Source organism: Amphibalanus amphitrite, unplaced genomic scaffold (assembly GCF_019059575.1).
Source record: "Amphibalanus amphitrite isolate SeventyFive unplaced genomic scaffold, NRLGWU_Aamphi_draft 001401F_arrow, whole genome shotgun sequence".
Classification (NCBI taxonomy): Eukaryota; Metazoa; Arthropoda; class Thecostraca; order Balanomorpha; family Balanidae; genus Amphibalanus; species Amphibalanus amphitrite.
Genome location: NW_024882894.1, coordinates 55,713 through 83,706, shown reverse-complemented (window position 1 = coordinate 83,706; position 27,994 = coordinate 55,713). Strand labels below are relative to the sequence as shown.

Here is a 27,994-nt window from a genome sequence, read left to right as displayed (position 1 = left end):
TGCATAGCGTAAACCAAACTAAAGGGACACGAAAAGAGCATCTGTTGTTCGATACTTCGCTGGTTGGCGATGACAACAAGAAATTAGGGCATCTTAAATATTTGATAGGAACCTCTTGTGTGGCTTTTTAAATATGTAGGACCTTGGTTATACTGGGCTGACACCGTGTGTCGAACGTGCTATAGCTGTAAGTACCATTTTTTTTTAATTGACAAGCATTAATAACTCATTAGCATTATTTTTGTGTCACAACGGTGGTTGATCGATGCAAATATTATCACAAATGAAAATACTTAAAAAGTAGCCTGCCATAAACCTGCAAATGACTGTAAACGTCTTTGACATTTCCATGAAAAGTGCGTTTCTGATAGTGGTCGCATAAACGTCATTATCATTGACCAGTAACCGGAAATTGAGCAATTTGTCTATGATTGAAAGCTAAGTGTTCCATGCATATGTCAGTATATCCTATTTACCGATGTTATCATTGGTGATGGATGATGAAGCTGTTGCTGGGAATGTTTGAAAATGCGGAGATGCCATAAGCTAAAACAATCATCACCACTATAATATCGGTGAGATCAAAGACCAGCGTTTATATAGTGTCAGCCGTCAATGAAGAGACTCTGATCTACTTACCACTCCCCACCACAGCGCATCGGCGAATGACGAGAACTGCTGCCCGTTAGAGTCCTTCTCCGCCAGATAAACAAGAAATGATGCAATGATGAGACCTAAAAACCCGATGTACAATGTGGTGATGAGCTCCTGCAACAGAAACCGAGTTACGAAATCATTATAAACAATACACGTAATAGGTGCTCTCATGTTTTTTTTTTGCAGCTTATGTCCTAGCTACCCAATGGCATACAATAGATAAGTTGTAAATTACGAACTGACAATGGCTTCTTCTTTTACAATTTTAATTTTCCAATTATAGATTATTCTATGTACAAAACGCTAGCGCCTCCCTTCAGTCAAAAAAAAAAAAAAGACGCAATGTTGCGTCTTTCGCACCTGTCTGTGCGCGTAGACGACGGAGCCGAGCAGCTTCCATGTGCCGCCGCGCCGGTCCATGCGCACCATGCGCAATATCTGGAAGAAGCGCAGCACGCGCAGCGCCGACGCGGCAAACACCTGGCCGCCCGTGTTGAGGCCCAGCACGCCCAGGCCCAGCGCCAGCACCACCAGCGACGCCAGGATGGTTACAATGTCTGAAACAGCAAACACAGAGATCATTGATCTGAAGCAATGTGTTAGATTTAAAAAAAATGTGTTAGATTGTCAGCATGTTGGATACGTTGCAATGTCACGGGATAAAAAAAATGTCGGAAATACCACGAAAGAACGGTTTCAACTGATAACAATGCACCGGGACGTGGCTCAAATCGACTTACAGGCTTTAACAGCAGCTAAGTCAATAAACAATAACAAGACAAGGCAAAACTCTAGTTGTTAAGTACAACGGACGATCGTGTCCTTCGTCCCGGGCACTGGACGTGGACAGGCGTTACAGCGACGAACCATCGCTCCGTGCAGCAGCGCTGCGACGCCTGACACGATGTACTGAGGTGCAAGTACTGGGGTGCAAAAGAGTTCACCATATAGCTGCGTCCGAGTTTCAAACTGTTATTTCTAACGTTGGTGTATCATATTGGATTACAATTAATGGAAAAGCCTTTGAAAACATTGTTCCAAAGCTATCGATATTCAAATGCCTCACAATTTCAAGCAACGGTCGTAGTTGAAACCTTTACCACTTACGCTACATGTTCATAATCCACGCAAGTAGACCTAAAATACCAGCTTGAAGACCATGTTTCATAGCCATGCACCTTTTCAGCCTTACTGATACATGCTATTAATAACAGTAATGGCAGCATTCGCCAGTCGTTCCGTCGTTATTACGGGCATCCAGGGATATCCTAGGAGCGGGGCTGTCAGGTGCCCACTGCAGCAGACATGAGTGATGGTATTGCGCAGTTCAGGATCAGCGGCAAATAAATTTACGATGTGATAGAATGTAAAATGTGCACCGAAACATGCTAGAAGCACGATAAAAACAATAAATATACTTTATATCGTTGAGAGCTGCTGCGAGGAGCATGATAAATGTAGGAAGTATCATTAGAATATATGACCTTCTCCTCGGAAAATGACCAAATGAATGAAAATGATTATTTATTGATGAATTGATCAAATCATTTTCATTCATTTGGTCATTTTCCGAGGAGAAGGTCATATATTCTAATGATACTTCCTACATAAATATACTTTATTTCAACTGGTTAGTTTGCTCAAGGCTGAGCACTGAATTATAATTTCGTAATTCCTTTTAAGTACGTCCAAATCTCTTGCGTAATTTATGCTCCCTGGAACGCACGCCTTGTGAAGCGAGCGCCAAACTCCAATGAGTGATTGCAAAAGCTAATCCTCTCTGACAACACACCTATGCTTCCTAAGATATCACCGCTACCAACTGAGCTGTATCTAACCGCGGGACAGCAGCCGACGGCGTGGAATATCAATATCGCACCTCCCATCCCCATAGCGGGGATGGCGAGGCCCTCAGGATGAATGATGAGGGATCTCGAACGGAATCCCCCCGTGGCCACCCGGGGCTTGGAGGATTCATCGCAACACAAGCGCCATGAATCACCGGTTTATCGGAATTAAACATGGGAAACATCCAGGACAGCTAGTTTCCCAGTCGATATGTTGTGTAATCGTGTGAGAGTTAAAATATTCAAATCCTAGGGCAATGCAAAACATATGTGCAGCATATTATGCATGATGAGCACATTACCATAAAGAGCATGATATGTACCCCAGAAAGCTGGTACTAACTAAACCAATCCGTAGCAATATTTAGTGCAGCCTCCGGGCGTCGCGTCTGGGGTTGATTCGGAGTTTTGGTCGCCGGTCGACTGTGACGAGCGCCCGGCTACCAACATCGACTGACAGATCTAATCTGAGCTGGGATTGCGTGGCGCCGTCTCTGTGTGTCGCGACTGACAGTGACGTCCGGCGCCGACTGACGTTTCCATCAGCACGTCAGTCGGTGACGTGGTCAGATGATGCTGGTGATTGGCCGGCGTCTGCGTCCGGCTGTCCCTTGAGGAGGCCTCACCGAGTCTATTACTCCACCACTGTACTCCTTAGGGGGTTTCCTTTGGGTAGGATTGGTGACTCACTCACCTATGATGCAGAACGGACGCTGAATGAACTTGAGCCGCCCCCACCAGCCCTGGTACCGCGACCGGCACCCCGACGACCACAGCCTGGCGGAACGCAGAGCGGACATCGGGTCAGAAACAGGACACAGGGACACAGAAACAGGGACAAAAGGGAAAGTGAAAAGGGCGTTTGACCAAAAGGAGACGCTTGCCAACAGCCCCAAGAATAAAGGATGCATCTGATCGGGCAACGGAAGGATTACTCAACAGAAGACGGTACTTTTAGGATGGATGTTACAGTTGGTTATGAGCCATGTTTGGCCAGATGTGTTTGTTTTTTATATAAAAAATAACACCAGTTTGGATGGAAGAGACGCCATGCCACATTGAGTACATGGTGGAACACTTGGTTAAACACATTTACACGAAGAGATAGATGTTTGCACAGCATGACGATAAGAAAATATGAAACACGGGACCATTATGATAAAAAGTCAAGATGTGAAATAACTTCCAGTAATCGGGCATTAATGAATACAGAAAACTTCATTCGACAAATAATTATTTGCACTAAAAAGGAAAAATGAGGGTGGAATGTGGGGAGATTTAAATAATTCATAATCTGGCGAAAAAGATGTGCGTTTATCAATATTATAATAACTAATCGGCAGTGACAATGCCTGCAGTGTGGCCATTTGGGAGGGATGGGGCTCAGCCACATAAAAGCCGGATCATTGATATCTTTGATCAAACACACGGAGCGGGCTTGAGCAGAAACCGCTAATCCTTTAACCCTGCCAGTGGCAGATCAGGATCACCACCCTTTTCATCCTGTCTCACCAGTTTGCGGTTTATCCGGTGGTTACCAGCGCTACTAATGACCGGAACGCTGTCAAACGTTGCCGAAGTAGAACCACTACTCACCTAAACATACCAAAACCATGAAAGCCACTCGCTCAGCTTACTCAAACCAATATTGCCGGATTCTTATAACAGATCGGTCGTCGCAGCGCGAGCTAAGCGCATCCCGCTGTGAACTGGCCATGAGTCAAAACACGCTGAGCTCCTGCGGCGGCAGTCCCCACCGTTTGTGTCTGTTTCTGAGCTAACGTGTCCCAATTAGAGCACACGCTCCTCAGCCACGAGGCCCATGAGTGGCTGCACCTATCCGCTATCAAACCGATCACGTGACCCGGGGCGAGGCGAGCGGAGGGGCGTCGTCGGCTGTCGGGGCTCTGCCGACCGAAATTGACGGATTATGCGTCCGACTAATTTGGCCTGAGGTAGCAGCGCCGGTGACGTGACGGGCGTGCGGAATGAGCCGACTCAATTCTGTCACACTGCTGACCGACGGCGCAGGGCACCGCCTAATATCACGGGGATTGGAGCGGCCGTGCCGCGGAGGCGATGTCGATGTCAGCCGTGGCACCGCTCCAACTGCCTCCGCGGGGGCCAAACCGAGTGTTTGGTGGCTCCAGCTGTCTCCTGGGTCTCTCGGGACCGCGACTGAGTCTCGCATTGGGACCATTTTCTGTGATCACCGCATCAGTTCGGGACAGCGGCGATCTCGGTGCTGCCATATGGGACCGAGATGCAGCGCCGATCGGAGCCAATCCGAGACGTGGGTGGAGGAAACTGAGAGCCAATAGCATGAGAAATAGCCACACGAAATGGGCGTAAAAATGGTAACGGTCATGTTCAAGATAAAATCTAGAAATATAAAAATCATAATTGTCAGATGGCAATGTTTAGCAAATATCACAAATGCAATTTTAAGCTTATGGCTAAACCTAATGGATAGTAGGTAAAAGAAAAGTGTGTTGCTAACAGGCCGTTACGGCGTTACACCCATAAGTCAACGTTCTGTGCGGAAATGGACAGCAATAAAAGCCGTTTTAGAGCTACTATGAGCATGCACGGAGAAAATGGCCATGGTTGGAAGATGCATAACGGAGAATATTGCAGCATTTCTGTACTGTTGGATTTTAATATTTCAAAATGCTTTGGTTTGACATTTAACAGCCCTCGAAGTTAGAGATGTAATTTCTTAGAAGTGCGGAATAGCAAAGTCGAAAGCTAGGATCACGTGCTATCACGATTCTCATCAAATTTGTCACCAGCAGTATCTAATTTGACGAAGAACGACACTCACCTCATCATGACTCCATGACAAACTCCACTCAGATCAACACAAACTCAATGACGAGACACACTCACCTCACCACAAACTCCATGACGAGCCACACTCACCTCACCACAAACTCCATAACGAACCACACTCAAACTCCACTCACATCATCACAAACTCACACCGTTCCGTGCTTCTATCCTCAGGATACTGAAATCCTTCTCCTCCACTCCGCAACCCCCCTCCGGGCTGGACAGGCAACTTTATCTCATGCGGGCTGCTCCCTTGGAGCGGTACCGCTGCTCCTGAGGGAGCGTACCCGTAGCCGGGTGCAGTGAGTGCCTTGGGGCTGGGTGGCCTGTCCTCTGGACGGGCTCAGCCCCGGCGACTCACTAGGGTGCCTGCCCAGACCAATGTCTCCCCCTAATTCCTATCATCCTTCCGGCTCTGCAATGGTCTTGTCGACCGAAAGGGCCTAACCCAACAAAAAAAAAACACAAACTCAATCACAAGCTCCACTCAACTCATCATAATCTCAATGACGAACCACACTCACATCATCACAAACAACGAACCTCACTCACCTCATCACAAACTCCATTTGATAAACCACATGACCACCACCGATTCACAAACTCCATTCACATCATCACATGAAACTCAATGCTGAGCCACACTCACTTCATCACAAACTTCATGGACGAGTTACACTAACCTCATCACGAACTCCGTGGACGAATTACATTCACCTCATCACAAACCCCATCACAAACTCCACTCACCGCATCACAAACTCTATGACAAACCACACTCACCTCATCACAAACTTCAAAACAAACTCCACTCACCTTATCAAAAACTCTATGACGGAGGACACCTCAACACAAACTCCATGACGTTGACAACCCACACTCACCTCATCACTAATTCCGTGCCGAACCAACTAACCTTATCACAAACTTCAGGACAAACTCCACTCACCTCATCACAAACTCAATGACGAACCACACTCACCTTATCACAAACTCCATGATGAGCCACAATCACCTCGTAACCAACTCCATCACAAACTTCATCACAAATTCCACTCACCTCATCACAAACTCCGTGCAGAGCCACACTAACCTTGCATCACAAACTCCATGACGAGCCACTTTTTACCTCATCACACACTCAATTAGAAATCCACTCACCTCATCACAAACTCCATGACGAACCACACTCAAACTCCGCTCACATCATCACCAAACTCCACTCACCTCATCACAAACTCCATGACGAACCGCACTCAAACTCCGCTAACATCATCACAAACTCCACTCACCTCATCACAAACTCCATGACGAACCACACTCAAACTCCGCTCACATCATCACAAACTCCACTCACCTCATCACAAACTCCATGACGAACCACACGACCACCACCGATTCACAGTAGAGCAGCAGAGTGCCGGCGTCGTTCTCGTAGTCCTTGATTGTGGAGAGTACGCTGAGCGTCAGACACCCGAACACCATCAGGAACCTGAGGGCAGAACAGAGAGAGGAGCCATCAGACATCAGGAGAGAAGAAGGTGAGTTGCAGATAGGGGTTGACAATGCACCACATCGCTCAATTTGTCAAATGTGGCTGTGATTCTTTCAATTTTACAAATCAAAAAATCTAATAACACTAAAAACGCTGTCTGTCAATGCCTCACACCAACAAGCAGTCATTGTTTTAACAGAGCATATTAGGTACATATATCAGCAAAACTATTCGAAGATTAGAACATTCGATAGTTTTCTAACGCCGTTTGTGAACGTTGGTTCCCGGAAAAAGTGATTCGCCAACACCATTTACCCGATTACCAGCATCTGGGTCACTGTCTCATGCAGCCGGATTTAGGATCAGCTGTCTGCCCATAGAAATCTTGTCCCTCTGCTATCGGAGTTCATTTTGAGCTTGTTGGATACAGTTGGACGGCTGTCTGCTACAATCGGAGCCCATTTATCAGCCGATCGCGCAGCACAGAACTTAACCGGGGATGACCGGGAATCGGCGAGCCGCTGCGTTTAAAAACGCTGTGTGTCTGATTGAGAACGCTCGTTTTAAACCTCGTTCAGCCCGTCAATATGCCGCTGTGTAGGCCATGCAGGGGAAATTGATGGCTGGATGATGCGACGTTTCTGCCTTCATTCGGTACAACGTGAAGACTTAGTGAAAAGCTGCTTGCAACGAGTCAAGTTGAGACTTTGAAGTTTGACCGCAATTAACTAGCTGATTCAGACTGTTATGTTCTTTTTATGCAATTTGCTTATGTGCCTTCAAGATATGCTTTCAGGGTAGTGATTGATTACCATATAGATTGTACCTAAACAGGTTTTAGTGAGCAATGAATTTTGAAACTGTTTTTTAACATTGCAAATCCTCATGTTATCTACGTTTTTCTGGTAGCCACAAATCCATATGGTGAAAGGCGAACTCGCGACAATTTCACTTTTAAGTTTTAACCCCATTATTTCCCATCCTTTCCCAAATGTTGTTTATAACCGAAGGTTTGTTGTCAATAGTTCAAACACTTTTCTTTGGAATTGTGTTTTTCTATTGAAAAACAACTCTGAGTTCCCTGACAATTTGGCAAAAGCTGCCTGAGATCATTTAAGCGAGATGGAACAATCGTCCCCGCTTTGGCATATGTAATTGTGGTCCCTTGCTTGATAATATCATCGGCTGATCTCCTATTGTACATTTTTCTGTTTGGTGTGCAGATAAATGCACATATACACCTGTCATGAATGTATTTTAGTAACATGAACAAGCAACATCCACAAATATAGCCAATGTGCGTCCAATGTGCAATGCATATGCACTTATGGCTTTCTTATCAAAATTGGTCAACACTCAAATTCTTAGCGAGTAAATATTGCAGTTGGATCTTTTTTAAATAAATAGATACATTGTAGAGCCACATATACCAGTAAAACGCCTTTTGGGCGAAGAACGAGCGAGCGAGATAGTGAGCCCTGCACGTGCGGAAGGGCGAGAGGGTGCTTCCAACGGGCTTGCGCAAAGCACCCTTCTAACCGGTCGCTAGCGGTGTGCCAAATTTGAACGCAATCGGCCCAGCCGTTCCTGAGATCTGGAAGCGGCATTCTGCACGTGCGCACGTGCAAACGGGGTCCAAACTGACTTTTGCACGGCACCCTACTAACTGGTCCCCAACCGTGTACCAAATTTGAGCGCAATCGGCCCAGCCGTTCTCGAGATCTGGAAACGCCCCCTGCACGTGCGCACGTGCAGTAGCACCCTAACCGCAACACATGGGAATGCATTGCCTTGTGGGTGCCTACCTGTATGCCAAGTTTCAGCGAAATCGCCCCAGTAATTACCGAGTTACTGAAATGGGAACAAATTTGACACCTCTTATTGTTGTATTTTGCACGTGCACTGGGGGTGACCCACATCCATCGAGAGTATCCTGTTTTGGGTAGAAGGAATGCTGCTACCCTACAAAAATTACCGCAAGTCAATCGCCCAAGCGGCTGCTGAGATATGAGCCTCTCAAAATCACGTCTTTTGCAAAACAGCTTGAACACCCTTGACTTTTCACGTGGCACGTGCCACGACGGTCACTGAGATGTATCAAAAGTAGTCAATTACGGGGTAGAAGGGATGGGGCTACCCAACAAAAAAGACCGCAGGCCAATCGGTCCAGCGGTTGCTGAGATATAAGCCTCTCAAAAGCGTTACAGGCCGGGCCGGGCCGGGCCGGGCCGGGCCGGGCCGGGCCGGGCCGCTCATACTGAGATTTTTCCGTTATATTGAAAAGACTCACTTCGCTCGCTGCGCTCGCTCGCTCGTAATCACGAAAACCAGAATGGAAAGCTGGCTATTTATCTTTCTACTAAGACGAAGTGGTTTATTTCGAAAAATAATATTCAAGAAAATAAGTAAAATATATGAGTATATGCTGTTTCAAACACCAAATATAACAGAAAGGCTCTATCAGCCCTGCAAACAGAGCCAAAACTTATTATTCGAACGATAGCATTACAAGAAAGAAAGAATTTGGATGCTTATGATGGGAAGGTCTGTTGTTGTGAAAGGGTGAATGCAAATGCTGGCAACCCGTGCGGCAAAAAGCATAACAATACAGCTTGGCAGGAGGCATAAATCTACCAAGCACACTGATCAGAGTAAAAATGTACCTTAATGTACGCACCTATCAAATGTATGTATGTAGAAAGAAGTTCCCCACATAAACGCTAATTAACCTTGCATGTATTTGCGTCGCACATCCCTTCAGATCAGCCGCTTTCTCGGTGAATTCCTCTCAACTTCCAGGAATTTGACTGGCGAACGGGTACCATAGACTCAGGCTCTGAGACTCCCAGCTAAAGCATTACATTTCCGCTGATGACTTCTGTCAATTGGATGCAATTCTCCTAAGTGTTCACTAGGGGAATGTGATAGAGCTGGCGATTCGCAGAAGGCTTCATCAGATCTGATCCAGCAGTGGCCATTGCTCCATTACCCAGCTCTGGTTTCACGAATAGCTGCTCATTCGTTTTGCCGTTAATGCGATACTGATTTCCTATCTCCGTGTATAAACTATAAATGTAACTCTATTTGGGATTTTCTAATGACCGATTAGTGCGTTGCATCTGCCAAATTTATTGTTTAGTTAATAATCGTCACTGCTCTAGCTGGTTCAACAAAATGACGTAACACAGCATCTGAATGCAATGAACACATTGCATGCTGTGTATAGGCAATGTTACGTGCAAGGGTAAAACAAGGGCTGTGTCCTCTGAGCTGCGAGGTGTGTGCTGCGGCTGCTCACGTGAATACCGCGGTCTCTGTCTGCAGTCACGGAGGTATGTCGGCACTCATTACTGACGGGTTTCATCAAGAAAAGGGTCACGGACCCGCCCAGCAACGCCACAAAGGTGTGCGATCGGCTTGCACTCATAACAGCGCATCGCATTCACAAGTGAAACTTATTTGATATAATCTAGCTGAAGTGTGTTTCACGAGGTGAGTACACAACACGTCAGACAAACAGTGCACACTGCACGTGTGTGGCCCCACTTACGGCATAGTTAAGAGAGAACGCAAAGTACGCTTTGAGTCTTTCACGTGCGTTCTATGTATGTACGAAAGACGTAGCATGGTTTAGCTAACGATATTAACTATTAATAAACTCACCTACTAATTCATACATATGTCAAAGGCAAGATATTATTAGATAGGCTAAATGAACGGGTAGGCGCAAGTGCCCGCGGCTGAGTATTTGCAGCACAGCCAGGCCAGCCAACTCTGACAAACACGAGCACTATTTCTTTATGGCTTCACAAAGACAGGCCAGTTTAGCACAACTGGCCGAGCTATTGCTGGGCTTAGTAGGCGAAAGCCTTTAAGCGCCCGTGCTTATGAGAATGTCTCGGCTCCTCCAAAGTGCCGCTCCAGAGAAAGAATGATACTTTTGTCCCCGATGAGTCGCAAGCGAGCGCGTCGTAACATCGTACGGCGTGCGTGTGTGGAGGGTAGGCTGTACCGCATGACAAGGGTGTTCGGCGGGACAGCCTATATCGCAGGGAAATGCGCCCGGCAGACTGAGTATGGCGTGCCCAACAGCATACCTACCTATATCTATTAGTTGATTCAGTGAATTTGTGTACGAGCGGTGCACTGATGAATATTACAAGCATGTAAATGATGTCATTTTGTATTTGTGCTATATGTTTCACCATATCATTAAATAGCTCCGGACGACTTAAGATTGAAATCACTTTCATATACGCTTTAATAATACGGATATGACTTCAGACTCACTCCTATCTTGCACAACAGTTTCTCAATGAACCATCCAGTTAATCAACTGTTCCAATATTCCATTATTAGCATTTGGCAGCGTTTGAAGCTAAAATCACTTCACAAACACTCATTGTTCTATGCGCCTTGTCGTTCTGCCCAATATTCATCAATAACAGGGCTCCCTCCCTCCCTTCTCAGAGGGGCAGGATAGCCTGCTGACGTCAAAGACTACGAGGGTTACTATTGACTGGGTAATGAGGCAATCTGAGGCGCTAACAGCCCACTGCATACAGAGAAAAACAACGCGGCTGAAAATTGTCGGCAAGCGACACCTGGTTAGGCAGGGCAGGATCGGGCCAACCCACCACAATGTGCTTAGTCCTGGTCCCAGCCCCGGCACCGGCTCTGGCTTCTGTTGTGAGTTGGCGAGTCTTATCGCACACACTGCGCTCGTAAACCGCGAATGAATGGCTGCTCAAATATGCGCAGCGATACGTGCACGCGCACACGCATCTACAAACGATGTACACACGCAACAGGGAAATGCATTTAATAATAAAAGGCCGCTGTTGCTGGAGTTAAAAATACAAACACGCCTACACACACACACACAGGACACTTGCAGAAGATTAAGAGAGAGAAATATAAATATAGAGAGAAAGTGCATGTGCCCTTTTGGCACTATATCCAGGCAAAGCACACACACTGCACAGTTTCTGATCTTACATCCATTCATCTACCAGTCTCTCATTCAGCAGCTTTCTTGCCCATTACCGTGCTGACCACTAAGCATGTATTCACGATCACCCTCACGGCCCTGGCCGTTCCAATGAACACGTATTCAAAATCACACTAATGAGCCAGTGCTGACCTTTCGTGGCCCAGTCTGCACGAAACTGATGTCTGGCCACTGTTCTGGCCGGTATTCCTGGGTGCATTTCTGGGAGACCGTCCACTGTGCCGCCGCGCGGCCGCGCTTGACGTGCCTAATCTGATAATGAGATCACGGATAGCCGTCGACAGCCGGCCGGCAGCACCTAACTCAGCCTAACTCGCAGCTTACTCATCGCTAACTCGTGTCTAGTTTACTGCAAACTCGTAATGAACGCAGAGCTGATTGCTGATTGCTAGCAAACTGATAGCTATCGATTAGTTCAAAGAGCCGCGGAATTCACAGAAATCGGCGGCTCGGTAACATACTAATCAGCGAAACTTGCAATGGCTATAACGTCTCTGTTAGCTAAACGAAAGTAAGTGATGAAATCAGAACTTCTTTGGAATCTCCATGTAACTCAGTAACGAAACGAGCTTTGCCCTATGTCGCGAAAGGGCACGCTTTGATAGACATTAGGGACACAAAATATTCATTTTTCTGGAATGGGAAGATATAATGACGATAACAGCTGGTTCACATAAGGCTGTAGCGAAAAGAGGATTTCTAAAAAAAACTTGGATTTGTTAAATTCGATAGGAACTTGATGAAAGCAGTGAGCAAAATCCTTCTTCATATTCAAATTGATATCTTATCGCCATTCCATTGTTGCTTTCTTTTAAATGATGATGTGAATCTACTAAATCTACTCTACCATTATATAAAAATGAAAGAACCAACGCAAGAGAGGACCAGTTCAAAGAAGTCCACTTCGCAACGCTAACACAATGGCCCCACCGACGCACTTCGGGCTAATTGACAGCCTATGGCGCCACAATGGCGCTCGGCGAACGGCTAAAAGGAGCGCCGAGTGGCGCCTCGGCTGCGGCCCGGTCGAACGGGAGGAAGCCGAGCCGTGTTGAGGCTCACCCGCGGCTGAGCGATGGCCTCGGTGGCGACAGTAGGTCTGCACAGCGTGCGCGAGCAGTGAGCAGCCCGCTCGGGCCCCACTCAGCTTATTATACAAACACGAGGGACGGTCCGGGGGGGGGGGGGGGGAGACAATGTCACCGTGGCGGTATAGACCCGCATATTTCAGACGACGCCTGATGGCCTACCACGACATCTGGCGTGAGGTCACCGCTGCACGTGCAGGGTGTGAAATTTGACACTGCACGTCAGCGGACAGGGGCGCTGTTTACCAAATTACAGTGGGCGGCTGTTGCATGCTCTATCCGTTTTTGAGGTCACATTAGGGGAACAAGAATGCGAATTTCCTCTTAAGCTTATCTACTAAATTTAGTTGAGTGCATGGACAATGGTATACCTAAGCATTTTTCTTAAGAGAGGATCATCATCAGTAAACATCAGATGACTAGATTGATCGAAAAGGTGACCTTCACCTGCATTATTCGCTTAGCTTGATAATCGGATAAAGTAACAACAAATCCCATTCCGTAAAGTTTAGTAAGTCAACTCTTATGCCCCATTTTTGTAATAATGTACATAGAGTAATAAAACTGAACGCACCGACCAAATGCCTATGTACGCCTTCTCTCACTTATCTTTCTTCTTCTTCTTCTTCTTCTCTCTTTCTCTCTCTCTCTCTCTCTCTCTCTCTCTCTCTCTCTCTCTCTCTCTCTCTCTCTCTCTCTCTCTCTCTCTCTCCTCTCCTCTCCTCTCCTCTCCTCTCCTCTCCTCTCCTCTCCTCTCCTCTCCTCTCCTCTCCTCTCCTCTCCTCTCCTCTCCCCTCCCTCTCTCTTTTCCTCTCTCTGCCGGCGTCGCCGTGGGCGGCGGATCCCGATCGTTCCATTACCCGACCCGCCCGCCTGGTTCCGGCCGTACAGTCTCCGCAGCAGGGCAGCTACAAAGACAGAGTGAGCCCGCCCCAGCGTGTTTTGTCGGTTCACAGTTGGCTGCCGGCGCTACAACCGACATTTCTCTGTCCCCAAGGCGGCGGCGGCCCGCGGCGGACGCTGTGCTTTCCAACCGACCACACGATCCGGCCAGAGGAACAGAGAGGGTCTGTTACTCAGTGCTGGGCTGCTCCGGTATGCATTCATCAAGGCATGGGTGACGTTTTAAATGGTCTCGTAGGGCCCTAGCACTACCAATAATTTATATATTTGAAAATTAAACCTATGAGGTTGCATAGAAGGGGCGCGTTAGGTATCTTCAAATTTACCATTAGAGCCCCAACAATAGATTTCAGGAATTTCCGTCTGTGCATGAAGATTATCGTTTGAGGATGCTACAATGATACGCTAGCTAGTACAGTAAGCAAGGGGTCGATGCTCGAGCGAACCCCAACTCGAACAGCTTGGGCATCACCAAGCCTGAGCTCTACCTCCCAGCACTCCCAACAAATTACTCTATGCGTTGTGCCCGGTATGTATGTACTCACACGAGGACGTGGTACGCGGCGGCGGTGCGGCCGCGGGGCCTCTCCAGGAAGTTGTAGATCTTGCCCTGGATGCGCCGGTAGCGGTGGTCGCGGTGGCGGGCTGCCTTGAAGTGCAGCGGCTTGCCCAGCAGCGACATCCTGGGTGTTTGCAGCCGCTGGCAGCGGAAGCCGCTGGCGCCGTCCGCACTGCAATGGACAGGATGGTCGACAGGTCAGTGCTGTGCAGAGTTGCACCTCAACGGTAGTGTTGCATTCTGTAATCTGTATTTGCATTAGCCAACTACAGGCTTTCCAGTCTATTTCCAGTGGCAGTCGTGTTGACAACAGTGCAGACAATGAGCAATTGACAACACATGCTATAGTACATTAGTTAGGTATGTAGATGACGGAACGGAGGTGTCAGGACACTGTGATCTTCCTTTATTGTGTGATGGTCTATGTAATGTGTTTTTGTAGGTAGAGACTGTGAATCGCCGAAACTCGGCAATTCCCCTCCCTTCTCCAAATCCTTGCCCCCCAAACCATTGTGTTCGATAAAGCTGGCACTAGAAGACAAAGGCCAAAACCAGATCTGTAGCAGGAATAAATACATTTGGATAACAACAACCAGTACACAGATATGTCCATACGAGAGAAATTTGGTATGATCGGCCATTTTAGCTAGATCGAAAGATCGTGCATCTCACAGGAATATAGGGATGTTATCTAGAATCGCTGTTAAAGAAATCTCAACGTCATTCCTGTTTCAAAGCTGGCAGCAAGAATTGGCTCTTGATTTTTCTGAAACCCTCAGAGTTTGTTTATGAAAATTGGTGAGCATCATCACATCTAGCTAATGGACATTGCAGCATGCATAACCGTTTCCATTTCAAATTGGTATCTTCCTTTTAGGCAAGCGGAGCAGGCATCAGAAGAGGTTATACAAATATCCCTCCCATATGACGGGCCGTTGTATCAGAGGGAACCTCCACCACCGGCCCATCAGACGGCCGCCAAATCGCCCGGTGGCTATCAAAACAATGCGGCGGTTCACAGCTGAACGTGTCCCGCATCCAAATGTCGGGCTGGGCCGGCCGGCCGCTGTCAAAACAGGCTGCCGTTCGAGACAGGCCGCTCATCGCCACCAAATGTTTTTATCGGGCCGAGAGCTGCGGAATACTGAGCCGGATATATCAGCCTACATGGTCGCCAGTAAAACGTCACACTACCAAAGCCATGCCAACTGATCCTTTGCAATACATTTTTTTTTTAGTGGCTTTACTGGTCTCCGTGACATATCTAAGAAGAAATCATCAATATTCGCCATGACTGACATGCCACGGCCTGATGAATGAGCCGCTTTGTCTCCCAGCGTCGAAAACATGTCTTCAACACCTCGTGCGTACATTCTCTCTGGCCCCGTCACCGGTCCCATCGCGACAGCTCTTCTCGACCTGCTACAACCGGCGGCGCGGCGCCGGTCTGACGCCTCTGCCAAACGACAGACTGGGACCAGCGTGGGCGGTGGTGGGGTAGGGGGCCGGGGGGCGGTGACGACGAGGGTGGGGGAGGGTGGTGAGTCGCCTGCCCGGGCGTCACCCCCCGCCGACGGCTGGTGTCGCCGGTCGCTAATGCGCCATCCCCTGCTGGGCGCGCCTGTCCGCGGGTGGAGTCACCGGGAGCGGCTGGGATGACGACAGAGAGCCCTCCCTACCCTCCCCTTCTCCACGACAGAGCCCCTCTTCTCCACGACAAAGATCCCCTTCTCTTCCCATCCTCCAAAGGGAGAACGGCCTCAGATACCGGTCACCGCCACTGTTTCCAGCTGGGGCCGGAAACGGTCTGGTATGGATCCCCGACACCCTGGCCAGATGCGGGCGGATTCACGGAATCAGTCGCACGTGTTGGGCGCAGGGTCTTAGATTGTGGGCTATGTGGTGGATTCCAAGATAGGGCGGTGAAGTTTATCGAGTTTTACAACTCATTTTCACAGTTCGTTATCGGGATAACTTCGGGAAATGAACATTCGGTCGCAGCAAAGTTCAAAACTCGGCTAAACTTATGGCTTGTGTGGTATTTAAACACTTAAGTGTGAGGATCAATGTTCGACTGAATTTACCATTTAAGCGGTATTAACATGGCTGAATCTTCTGTGCAGCATTCACATGCACACTTGCACACAGAGCGACACTCATTAAAGCCCGGTACAGCTGATAATTGTCTCTCATTTATCAGCTGGCGACAAGACCTGTCTGTTTGCTTTCCATTAGTTTGTCGGCTGTGTCGACAGACATTCGGAAAAGGTCGCACTGATGAAGCGTCTCGGTATCGACAAACGATTGGACGGGCCGACACCCAGTGGTGCGATCTATTGAGCGGACGGTTCAGGCGACTCGTATACCTCACGAACGGCCGTTCAGGCGACTCCGTCAGTCTACCACTGACTTGATCGTGGCAGCGATATCGGCCGAAATGACTTTTTGGAAATGTAGCATTTGAAGTCAATGAATATTCCTTAATGGGGGCGAATAGTGTACAGAGAGACTCTGTACTACAAACAACGTTGCGCGTATGTGCTGAGGGGGTGGTAGAAGGTCGTGTCAGCATTCATCGAGTTTACTGGGTGCACATATTTACAAAAGCATGACCATCACAGCTACAAATATCAGCCGGTGACAATTTTCGCTTCATATAATCGGGCATGCATGATAGACTGGACCAAAATAGCAGCATGACCACATAAACCAGAAGCATAGCCCGGTTACATGCAGTGCATAAATGCAGTGGCCTTTCAAATGCCTTTATAGATTACCATTACCACACTGACTGTTGCTGCCCCTCATGCCTTCAAATGTAGGCACTATAGACGGCTAGCCAGTGCGACCGGCCGGCCACGAGTTCTGGTCGTCCCGGAAATTCCACCGAGAATGATTTAGCATGTGCCCTCCACAGCTCTCTGTTCAGATAGCAGCCAACTCCAGACAGCATTGTGATTAATTACCACTCCGCAATCGGAATGGACCATCAGTTATATTGTTAGAAATGTTCGGATCCACACGAGTGGCGCAGTTCTGTTAGTATCACGTTAACTTTAGTCTACATGAGTGCATAAAGCGGTCAGAGATATGACAGATGAGGTTAATACTCCATAGATGACAGGAACTGCCTATCGATCAAGTTAAACAGAGGGTTGCCAACTGAATGGGCCCAACTTCAGTGAAAGAGATAAATAGAACAAATCATTCCATGCCAATAATTTTCCTGCACTGTATCATGGATATACATAGGGTAAGAAAGCAGGGAAAGAGACATATGTAGTATGTACTATGTAGATCACCAAAGTTTTTTTTTTTTTCTCTCTCTCTCTCTCTCTCTCTCTCTCTCTCTCTCTCCCTCTCTCCCTCCGCGGGGTGACGTCGGGTGGTTGGTCGTTCCGCCACCCCTCCTCCCCTTCCCTCCCCCCACCCCATCGACTATAGCTTGTCCTCGGCTGTCTCCGATTTCCCCGGCCTGCGGGCCGCCGTCTGTGGGGATTGGGGTGGCAACAGGGCAGCGACGCGGTGGGAACCCATCGACACAAGCTGACACCCGGGCCGTCACAAATTCCAGACATCTGACACACACACATTCTAGACACTTGTCAGGCGTGCTAGACACATGTCTGACATTTCTGACATTTCAGACATATGTTAGACATTCCATGCAGGTGACACAGGACACACATTCCAAACGCGTGTTATTCATTCCAGCTCATTCACTCATCTCCGGCACATGAGACACAATCCAGACACATGTGATATGGATTTCAGACACATGTCAGGCATTCCAATATACGTTTTTGTTTTTAACTTGGAATGTTATGAAAAATTGACAAATTTTATAATCAGAATTAGAATAGCATAGAGACAAAATTGACAATAATTGACAAAGAAAACTTGCTAATGAATCTTTAATCGCAGGTAGGTATTTTCTTTCGAAAATATCAAAGATGGCTGAAATGTTGTGAATGGTTATTAGAAAAACGAATAATTGTGACGTTTTTCTGAGATGTCATGTGTTTGGAATGCTTGTCATTTAAGTCTGGAACGTTTACTGCAAAACTGGATTACAGATATTGAAACCATCATTGCAGGGTCATCTAATAGATCTGCTAAGCGCTAACTACAACATACCTACATATGTTCTGTCAAAGAAAACAGGCACCATGTTATCTTTGTTACTGTATGTGTATACAAGTAGGCACCAAAGCATTGCGATTGGGCTGCTAACGCTCGTATAATATTTCAGCTCTGCTGCCAATTAAATAGGTCACACAAAACGAGGTCTGCTCGTCAGGGGCGTGTGTTGAAAACGTCAGCCGCAAGTCCTCAGCTGGAAGTTAAGCCGTGGACCGTGGACTGGATCTGCTGTATAAATTAGTATAATTAGTCTTTACAGTGCCATAAGCGTCTCATTAGACCTGTTAGCACCCTGCACCGACTCGGGATAGTCGCCATCGATTGTATTCCCCCCCTCCCCCCGCGATTCTGGACGATGTTCCGTAACGGCCGAGCGGCGGTGCTCCGCCTTTCCGCAGCCTGCAGTGACCGAGTGGCTTTTTCCGAGCAGCACAACTCCGTTTAGCTTCATTGGGTGGGTGTGGATGAGAGAACACGAGGCTGCTCATCCGGTCGAAGTGGAGAAAATGCGTTGTTGACTGTTGAAATACATAAGCGTGGTGCTCGAAACGCCCACAGCTGAGGTAGCGGTGATGTAAAACATGTAAAAGTATTGGACTTGCATACCTGACCATCTGCCAGCGTTCGTTGTTTTTTCTAGCTGATAAAATTTTGGATAAAATCAACAGAGCTGGATAATAACTAGATGTTTTCCGATGAATTATCAAACGATCAACAATCAAAACAATTTTATTCATGATACCAGACGTATGTACTTGCGTGTGTTTGTGTTGGTGTGTGTTTTACAAACCAAACATAGCCATCCAATCCCATCGTGAATCCATCACTTCTGCATATAAATCGGCTTAAACACGCTGCTCGCTCGACCCAAATCATTTCACATTCAGACTGACAGCAGCAGCCTCTGCCTGACAACATCATTGAACATGCCGTTCGCTCTGCGTCACTTGTTACTACGCCCGCCGAGGCAGCCCGCAGGGGCGCGCTCTTGTTGGGCGCACTTCATGACAATACCGGCCGATTTCGGTCACAATGGCCCTCGCTCGGCCCGGTCCGGCGGCCATTGTTCGTCCGCCGCCCAAATAACACGACGCTCCGATGCTCCCTGCAACACGGTTCACTTCTCTGCAATGGCATCATCGCGGACCGAGCGGCCGGCCGTTCGGCGCTCTCACGACCGCCCCCCCCCCTCCGACCACTCTCCAGCCCCCCTTAGAGCCCCCTTCCTCCCCGACCTCTCGCCGCTCTGCAAACCATCTCTGACGTCATCATCGCTCAGTGACGTCATCATGGCGACCGGGTGAGGCAGTCGCGGAGAGCTGGCGCCGAACTGGTGACCCCTTTGACCCCCGGAATTCTTCCTCAGTCAACGGACAGGAAAACGGAGACGGGATAAGTTATTTGTTACAACAGGGCCTCCTATGGGTCAGCACTGGAGTGATACTGAACCGAAACGGACCACTGAAGCACATCATCATCGAGCAGACCATCAACAGGTCAAGAGACCATAACCGAACCACATGGATCAAAATTGGACTTAGATCAAACGATCACCGGCCCATCACCAAATCAAAATCGGACAATGATCGGACGACGATCGGACATTGATCAGACCTTTGACCACTGATCAGACCACATCCGATCCTTACGATTACCATGACCGAACCATAACCATTGACCAGACCATAATAGGACCATTACCAGCTGTCACCAGACGAGACCAGACCAGCGTCAGACCACTCCCGGAAAATCTCCCGGCGTAGCGCGGTGGGGATATCGGGCAAAGTTCGTGTGACTCCAGTTCCACACGACTCCACTGAGACGCTGCTCGATAGAGGTTTCACTCCGAACGGTCGGTCGGTCGGTCGGTTGGTTGGTTGGTCGGTCGGTGGTTGGTTGGTCGGTTGGTTGGTTGGTCGGTTGGCTGTCAGACGGTGGTCGCTGGTCGGTCGGTGGTTGGTCGGTTGGTTGGTTGGATGGTTGGTTGGTTGATTGGTTGGTTGGTTGGTTGGTTGGTTGGTTGGTTGGTTGGTTGGTTGGTTGGTTGGTTGGTTGGATGGTTGGTTGGTTGGTTGGTTGGTTGGTTGGTTGGTTGGTTGGTTGGTTGGTTGGTTGGTTGGTTGGTTGGTTGGTTGGTTGGATGGTTGGTTGGTTGGTTGGTTGGTTGGGTGGTTGGTTGGTTGGTTGGTTGGTTGGGTAGGTGGGTGGGTGGTTGGGTGGTTGGGTGGTCGTCGGTCGGTCGGTCGGTCGGTCGGTCGGTCGGTCGGTCGGTCGGTCTGTCTGTTAGACTTAACCGCTCTTATAAGAACGGTCAAGAAAACAGAACTGTTGGTGGCAGCGCGAAAATGCAATTTGCAAGGACCCTGTACTTACCGCAGCAAAATACGTGATGTCACTTGTCAGTACGGTATGCTACCTTCTTTGGGTGGAATTCGTAATACTTGGTATTAAGGAACTTGGTATCAGGAATGTTCTTAGACAATTCATTTGCAGCACGCTGGCGGATTAACGCCAGGTGACGACGACAAGGGGAATTACATGCAGTTCCTTGAAAAATACAAGCATGCTAAATGTTCTTTTAAAGAGAGATGAAACATGAGCGAGCATATGAGAAATAGAAAAGATAGGGCCAAATCTTGCTCTGTTAAAGTTTTAAGATTTCTGAAAGCTGCTTGTTCAAAGACAAGGTAAATACAGAAAGCGAGCAAGCGATTCCAAACTTGGAACTGAAGGCCCAATCTACGATAAGGCTTCGAAGTCGAGCTTGCATAAGACTTCTGACTTTAGAGCCAGCACTTTCAGAAAGTCGTACGAAAGACACGGATTCGTTTCCTTTCGAGGTGAATGAGGTCTTTACGCAAGTACCATGCATTACGTAATAACCACGTAACAGCTTTTGTTCCACCTTGCTTTATGGTGATGCATTACTCTTAAAAGATTACTACATAAGCAATTCTTTAAATGAAACATGATATTTTTTACCATTTTGCACGGAAGTGTTATACATTTGAAGCATTATCACTAGCATTATCTAAAAGCAAAAAAAGCGCATAGAAAATGGTAGGAACACTACATTTTACTGGCATTGCAAGCAAATACAGTTCGATGTGAAACAGAGAAGTTTTTAAACTTTTTCATACTTCCAAATGGACCAGGTAGGGACAATTCACTTATACCTTGCACCATGTTAAATACGACACATAAATCATAGCTAAAATGGCACAATGCCCACCTACCTGGGTCATATGAGACCATCCAAGTAAATAGCTGCAATTCGAGTCATAAATCAGGACAACTGCAGTGCTCTGTGGGTTGGAGTTCATTTGTATATGCAGTGGGGAGAATTATGGCAGCCTTTTGGCCGGCAATGGCTCATGGAAGTGTCATGTCACTGATGACTCTCCAGGCTTGGGCGGACAACAGAAAGTGGCATAACATATTTGCACGCCATTCTCATAAAACGATAACGCAGCATGTTGTTAATGGTATATAACATAGATATTGGATAGGTGTATTTTCGACCTGCGCATTGTGGTAAAAGTATCTACATATCCAAGGAATAAATCAGAAACTATGCACTTATCAAAACAGTGTAGAACTAGGCGGCAAGAAGCACTAAAATCATTAGTGCGTAAGTGTAGGGACACTTTGTCACCTGCGAACATAGCCTACTCGAATTGCGCGATATCACCGCTTGCCCACTACCCTGTGTGTGTCCCACCGGGGCGGAACACGCCTTAGTTCGATCTATTGACCGGTACCGACAACCCACGCTAGTTGACACAGTGTGTGTGCATTGGGGTGGGAGGCCCGGCAAGCGGCGTGGATAGACTGGGCGACGCGAGCGGCAGCCACAAGCAACACCTACATATATAGACTGCAGCGGAGACGGGTATGACGATCAGACAGCTGAACTCCAATTAGACACTTTTGTTGGATGGAAAACACTGCTCCTTTTTGGTCAGAGAAACTAAGAGGGTGGCCCGGATGGTGGAAAGTAATCGATCAACCTCGATGGGTCATTACTTTTGATAGAGTACGAGGCTAGTTGAATAGATATATAAATAGGTGCATGTGTTGCAATTACGCCTCAGCTAGCTGCATCATGTGTTAGGAATAAGGGATATTGAAATAAACAATTGTCACTCATATCTCAGACCACGCCGGTCACTGTCCCACCTCCCCCTCCCCCGAAAAGGCCTCGTGCCCGCGGTATACTGACCGACCTGCGTGGCTCTCCGGCCATCCATCTATCGGCTGTCGCGCGCGCCCTGGCTCCGAACAGCCACACAATCGCCGCAGAATTGGCCGCATTCGTCTTCCGCGCCGCAGCTCGTCGCCAGTGCGCCACCGACGCCGCTGCGGCCGCCGCTCGCCGCTTGTTCGGCCCAATGTCACCGCTCGTGCGCGCGTGAGCCGACCATAGGACCAGACTGTCAATCGCCGACCATCGGGCAATTCTGGGCCTCGCTCCATTTGCGTTTTTCCTCCTTTCATTGTTTTTTTTTTTGCGTTAGGCCAAGGCCAGTCGGCCGCGGACGGAAAATGGCCAGCCTGAACGTTCATCTCGCAGCAATGACGTCACGGCAGTAGCCTGGGTCATCAGAGCCGGCAGTGCTGCAGGGAGAGTGACGTCACTGGAGCACTAGAGGCTGGTATGACTGCCGAAAGCCGATAAGCCGGGCCACAGCACACATACGAATGTAGGCGCTGGTCATCAACCATTGTGCTAGCGTCAGAAATGCTCTGGTATAGTTCCCGAAAATCCTTCATCAGTATCAGTGCATTGATTTCATGACGCTGCCACAAATAACTTAGGAATGATATCAAAGTTAAAAATTAAAGCAGAAAACCGACACTTTTATTGAACGTAATGAAAAAAAAACAGATTAACCCTCGCCGGACCTATTGGTTTTCTACATACGCGCCGGCCGAGGGGGGGGGGCGGGTACGACCCCCCCCCCCCTCGCCGTTTCGCCCCTGGTGGAGCTAGCGCGTCGCGGAAAAAACGAGCGTGTGCGCCGTTACGAGACGCAGAGATTGGTACCCGATTTTAAGGTCCTAGGTCAACCGGTGACCTCTGAGGTCAGGTCAAGTGCCCCAGGGTACGGTTCAGTTTTTGGTGAATAACTTCGCAAAAAACGGCCGCAGAGCCGCGATTTTGGCAGCATCGTGTTTGCCTCGCTCAGGCGCGTCGAATGATATACTTTTTGTCCGGGTCAGGTCAACTTGGGATGTTGACCTCAGGTCAAGGTCAGGTCAGCACCCCCAGGTCACGAAGTTGGTCGAAAGAGGTCATGTCGCATATCATTCGATTCGGCAGGTCTTCCTGAGTCCATTGGTGGCTTTCTTGACTCGCTAGCTCAATTTGATCAAGAGTTATTGACGAAAAACTAATATGACCTTGATGACGTCATAAATGACGTCACGCAAGGTCAACGTTGCAAAAGTGACGCATCTAACCTTGCAAGGAGTGCATCAAATCACGATTCTGTGTGCTTGAGATAGTTGGAGATCGTTCCCGGCGCCAGAATAGCAGTTTTCATTTTTCCCCATTGACTTATAATGGTGAGGTCACGAAAATGACCTGACCTCATATGACCTTTAGGAAAAATCCGAGATATACAAGTTGTGAGACTCATAATGGATACTAGCTCCTGCAAGTTTCATTTCCCTGTGACATCTCCTCTGGCAGTGAGGGCGTTGCGAAGTTGCGACATCTGAAGACCGTGCAGAGGTTCACTTATGACGTCATAGGTCAGTGACCTGACCTGACCCAAAAATGCGGTTGGTGTCAAAAGATGCGGCTTGGATCAAAAGTCAGGTATGCCAAGTTTCAGCTCTCTATCGCCAGTGTGTTCGGAGCTATCGCGAAAAAAACCCTATGGGGGGGCGGCACCCGCCCCCCCCCCTCGGCCGGCGAGGGTTAGCCCGCGAGTTGCTGGGGGGGGGGGGGGGGGCGTTAAACGCCCCCACTTTTTTCGCCGGGCCATAGCATAAAAACGGCGCGCCGCAGGCGCGCCAAATTTTGGGTACCTGTAGGGAATTGATTGAAGTTTATTGTGACAAAGTTTCAAAAAAATCGGTCGGAAAAATTTTGAGATATCGAGGTTTTAGTGACGTCATGATTTCTGAGTTTTCGACCAAAAACGGCATATGTTCAAAAAATCATATAAAATCACAGAATAGACATACAGACATGCCATAAACGCCATTAGACTGCCAATACCATGAACAATCAAATGGCTATCTTCGATTATTGATTATCGTTCTGCATTTTCCAAAATCTTGAACTGAATCTTGGCAATTTCTCGTGACTACTTCACGACCATGATACATGCATTTCTTAAATTGAACTTTTTTAGCCAAACACGTACACATATGATAAAATGAATGTCACCATCGTGTTCTACGCCCCAAATTACCCATAAAACATGTGTCACAGGCTGCGAATATCAGTTTTGATTTTCGGGGATATGTGCCTACCCGGTTGACCTGACCTTGACCCTGACCTATGCTTGACTGACCCCTACATGGAGCTGACACTCTTGTAGGCTTTATATGATGGATTGTGCACCGTTTTGACAGAGTTTGTGACGAGAGGCGCCCATTGCGAAGTCCTGAAGTCCATGCTACTGAAAGCCCGATTTCAGGTGTTTGACCTGACCTTGACCCGACCTGTGACCTCAAAATTCAACTTTCAAGTACTCATCTGAAGCGTCTCGTCGCGCTCTTTCGTTTGCCGCCTCGTGCGTTTCGCTGCGCCTATTGGTTCTCGAGTTATCGGCTGGGGGCGTTTAACGCCCCCCCCCCCCCCAGCAAACGGTGGGTGGCGAAATACCCCAGCAACTGCCGGGTTAAGTAGCGTACGGTGCAATGTTAACCACAGTTTCCAATCGAGGTGCCATTTGAGGTTTTCCGCACGCCAGCGAGAGATGATTTTGGTGACCCATGGTGAGACACACCCCTGTTCCTGGACGGAAGATACCAGGACCATCTGCAAACGGCTCCCCTGTACCGGCAACAGCCTCTGTTCCTGAGCATTGTGCGCAGCGCGGCTCCCCGACTGATAGTTTTCCGGTCTCTGAGCCGTGGGAACGGCCTGATGACCTCCGGCCTCCCGACACACGCCGCGGGGGCGCCGACCGCCGGGGTGCGGCAGCCCACCGGTCACCGTCGCTGTCGACATCCCCGACAGCCGCCGACAGCCGTTACGGGCAGTTATGGATGGTCACCGGGCTGGCCAGCGGACCCACGGCACGCACCCGACATGCCACCCACCGCCCGTGCTCTAACAGCACTCCACTGAAGGCAAGCCTATGTCGCGCGGGTGGTGGAACTGACGTGAGCCCATAAACATGGCTCTGCACTTTCTGGCGTCGATACCGTATTCGGAGGCTCGCTTGCGGCGACGTGGCCGAGAATTTACCGCCGATGTGCCAATATCCGGAAGGTGACGGCTCAGAGTTACGGCACTGAGAGGGACGTTGGCCGGAAGTCGCCGCTGGTGGTCGGTCCAGTGTTGACCGCGCGTCGAAACAGCTTTTCAGGTTTAAGCTCCCCTGCCCTGCGGGGACTAATTCACAAGTAAGCGATCGTCTTTCACAATCTAAGCGACAATCACAAATCCAAGTGACACAAGGTCGCGAGGTCCCCGCTAGGGCTATACAGGGAGCGGTAAAACACACCTTATCGTTCCGTGAACAGTCGCTAGTCGATTGCACCGTCGACTTAAACCCATCCAGGCGAGTTAGCGGCCAGTAAACCGGGAGTTATCTCGCACCACAGTACTGTGAGCGCCGTGAAGGTGTTCCAGCTGTAATTCGCTGAGGTAAGGAAGTCTCAGTACCTTCGGAGTTTGATTTTTTAGCCAGGGAAATATAACGAGTAACGAGGGTATGAACCATGGATGGAAAATGTAGGAATTCGAATACACTGCAGTAGGCTTCATCCATTTCTTGAACAGCTGCTCGCCTGCATTATGCATGCACAATGACTTCGTGAGGATTGAGGATTCATCATGCAACCGATAAATGTTCAGTGCATTTATTGCACATTTGTAGGGCGATTCACCAATTCTTGGAGGACACCATCAGATACCTGCGTAAAGGAGCCAGCAGCAAAAATAAAAAATAAATGTTGAAGATTGAATGCAAATTTATCACGCGATATATATTATATATATATATATATATATATATATATATATATATATATATATATATATATATATATATATATATATATATATATATATATATATATATATATATATATATCGGGCTTGTGTATATATATATATATATATATATATATATATATATATATATATATATATATATATATATATATATATATATATATATATATTTATTTATATATACCATAGACTTACTGCGGAACAAATTAAAATGACAATTGTTAACGCTCAAAACAAATTGCAATGTACACATTTTTTTGCAGGGTAGGTCTGAAAATCGAACAAAAGAAAGCAGATTGGGTTTTTAACATCCGCGGAACTTGTATATTTACAAGTTATGTACTTGTAATAATTGAACGAGGACTTCACTCCACAAGAAATCGTTCGGGTCGGGGGTATCGGTCGCAATTTTGCGACCGATACCCCTGAACCCGATTACGATACGCTGACGAAGCTTTGTAATACAATTCGAAAGTTCCGACCCGAACGATTTCTTGTGGAGTAAAGTCCTCATTCAATTATCACATTAGCAAACTCCACATCATGTCCTTTAGTGAGTTATGTACTTTGTAAAAAAAAAAAAAACGTAGCTGCCGCCGATCTAGGCTAAGTGTCCTCTAGGCTAATCCTCCTTAGGCTAAGTGTTATTTACGCGGAAGTACTACGCAATACGCAGCTGAATGGCTCGCACCTGTGCGAAACGAGTGCACGGCGCACCCGGCTGAGGGCTATTCAGCGACCCAGCGAGCTCGGCACGGAGCAGAGGCGCAGCGCTAACATTGCAAGGCATTAGGTCGGGCTTGTGTATGTAGCAGTGCAGGACCCACAAAGACCGATGTGTTTCATTGCTCACTCACGGTGGTAAATGCTTTTGATCGAAGTTATCTTTTTGCTGCATAACACTAACGAGAAAGGTGGTAGATATTGGTTACTTCTCTGGCCAAAATACACTATTCGAATCAAAATATTGATTCATCAGAAATATGGTATTAAGACTAAAAGTGGGCCAGCATGAGCAGATCAAAGCAATGGTGGCGGATCGACGAAATATAAGGCCGTCTAAAAAGTTGACGACTAGTTCGTTTCAGGCTGGAGATCCTGGACCAAGACACGTGTTCCACTGCGCCAACAGTTAAACAGCGGAGCAATCAAACTCCGAACAAAACTCCGCCTAACTGCACAGGGAAAGCGTGGGATGACTGCTGCGTGTCGTCAAAAACTAAAAACAACCGTCACAATTCAGCCGCCAGCACCACGCT

General features: G+C 47.9%; 1 protein-coding gene across 3 annotated transcripts in view; it reads right to left on the bottom strand.

Moving 5' to 3' along the window:
• LOC122372790 (potassium voltage-gated channel subfamily KQT member 5-like) overlaps positions 1-27,994 on the bottom strand; it is an 82,893-nt gene that overhangs the window by 42,129 nt on the left and 12,770 nt on the right. For all 3 annotated transcript variants that reach the window (XM_043350365.1, XM_043350364.1, XM_043350363.1), the window contains exons 2-6: positions 14,379-14,564; positions 6,694-6,828; positions 3,199-3,281; positions 1,018-1,214; positions 640-768 (exon numbers count right to left, since the gene is read on the bottom strand). In XM_043350365.1, the coding sequence (XP_043206300.1) occupies positions 640-768; positions 1,018-1,214; positions 3,199-3,281; positions 6,694-6,828; positions 14,379-14,515 (681 nt within the window). In that variant the 5' untranslated portion in view covers positions 14,516-14,564. The remainder of the gene's footprint in view (positions 1-639; positions 769-1,017; positions 1,215-3,198; positions 3,282-6,693; positions 6,829-14,378; positions 14,565-27,994) is intronic.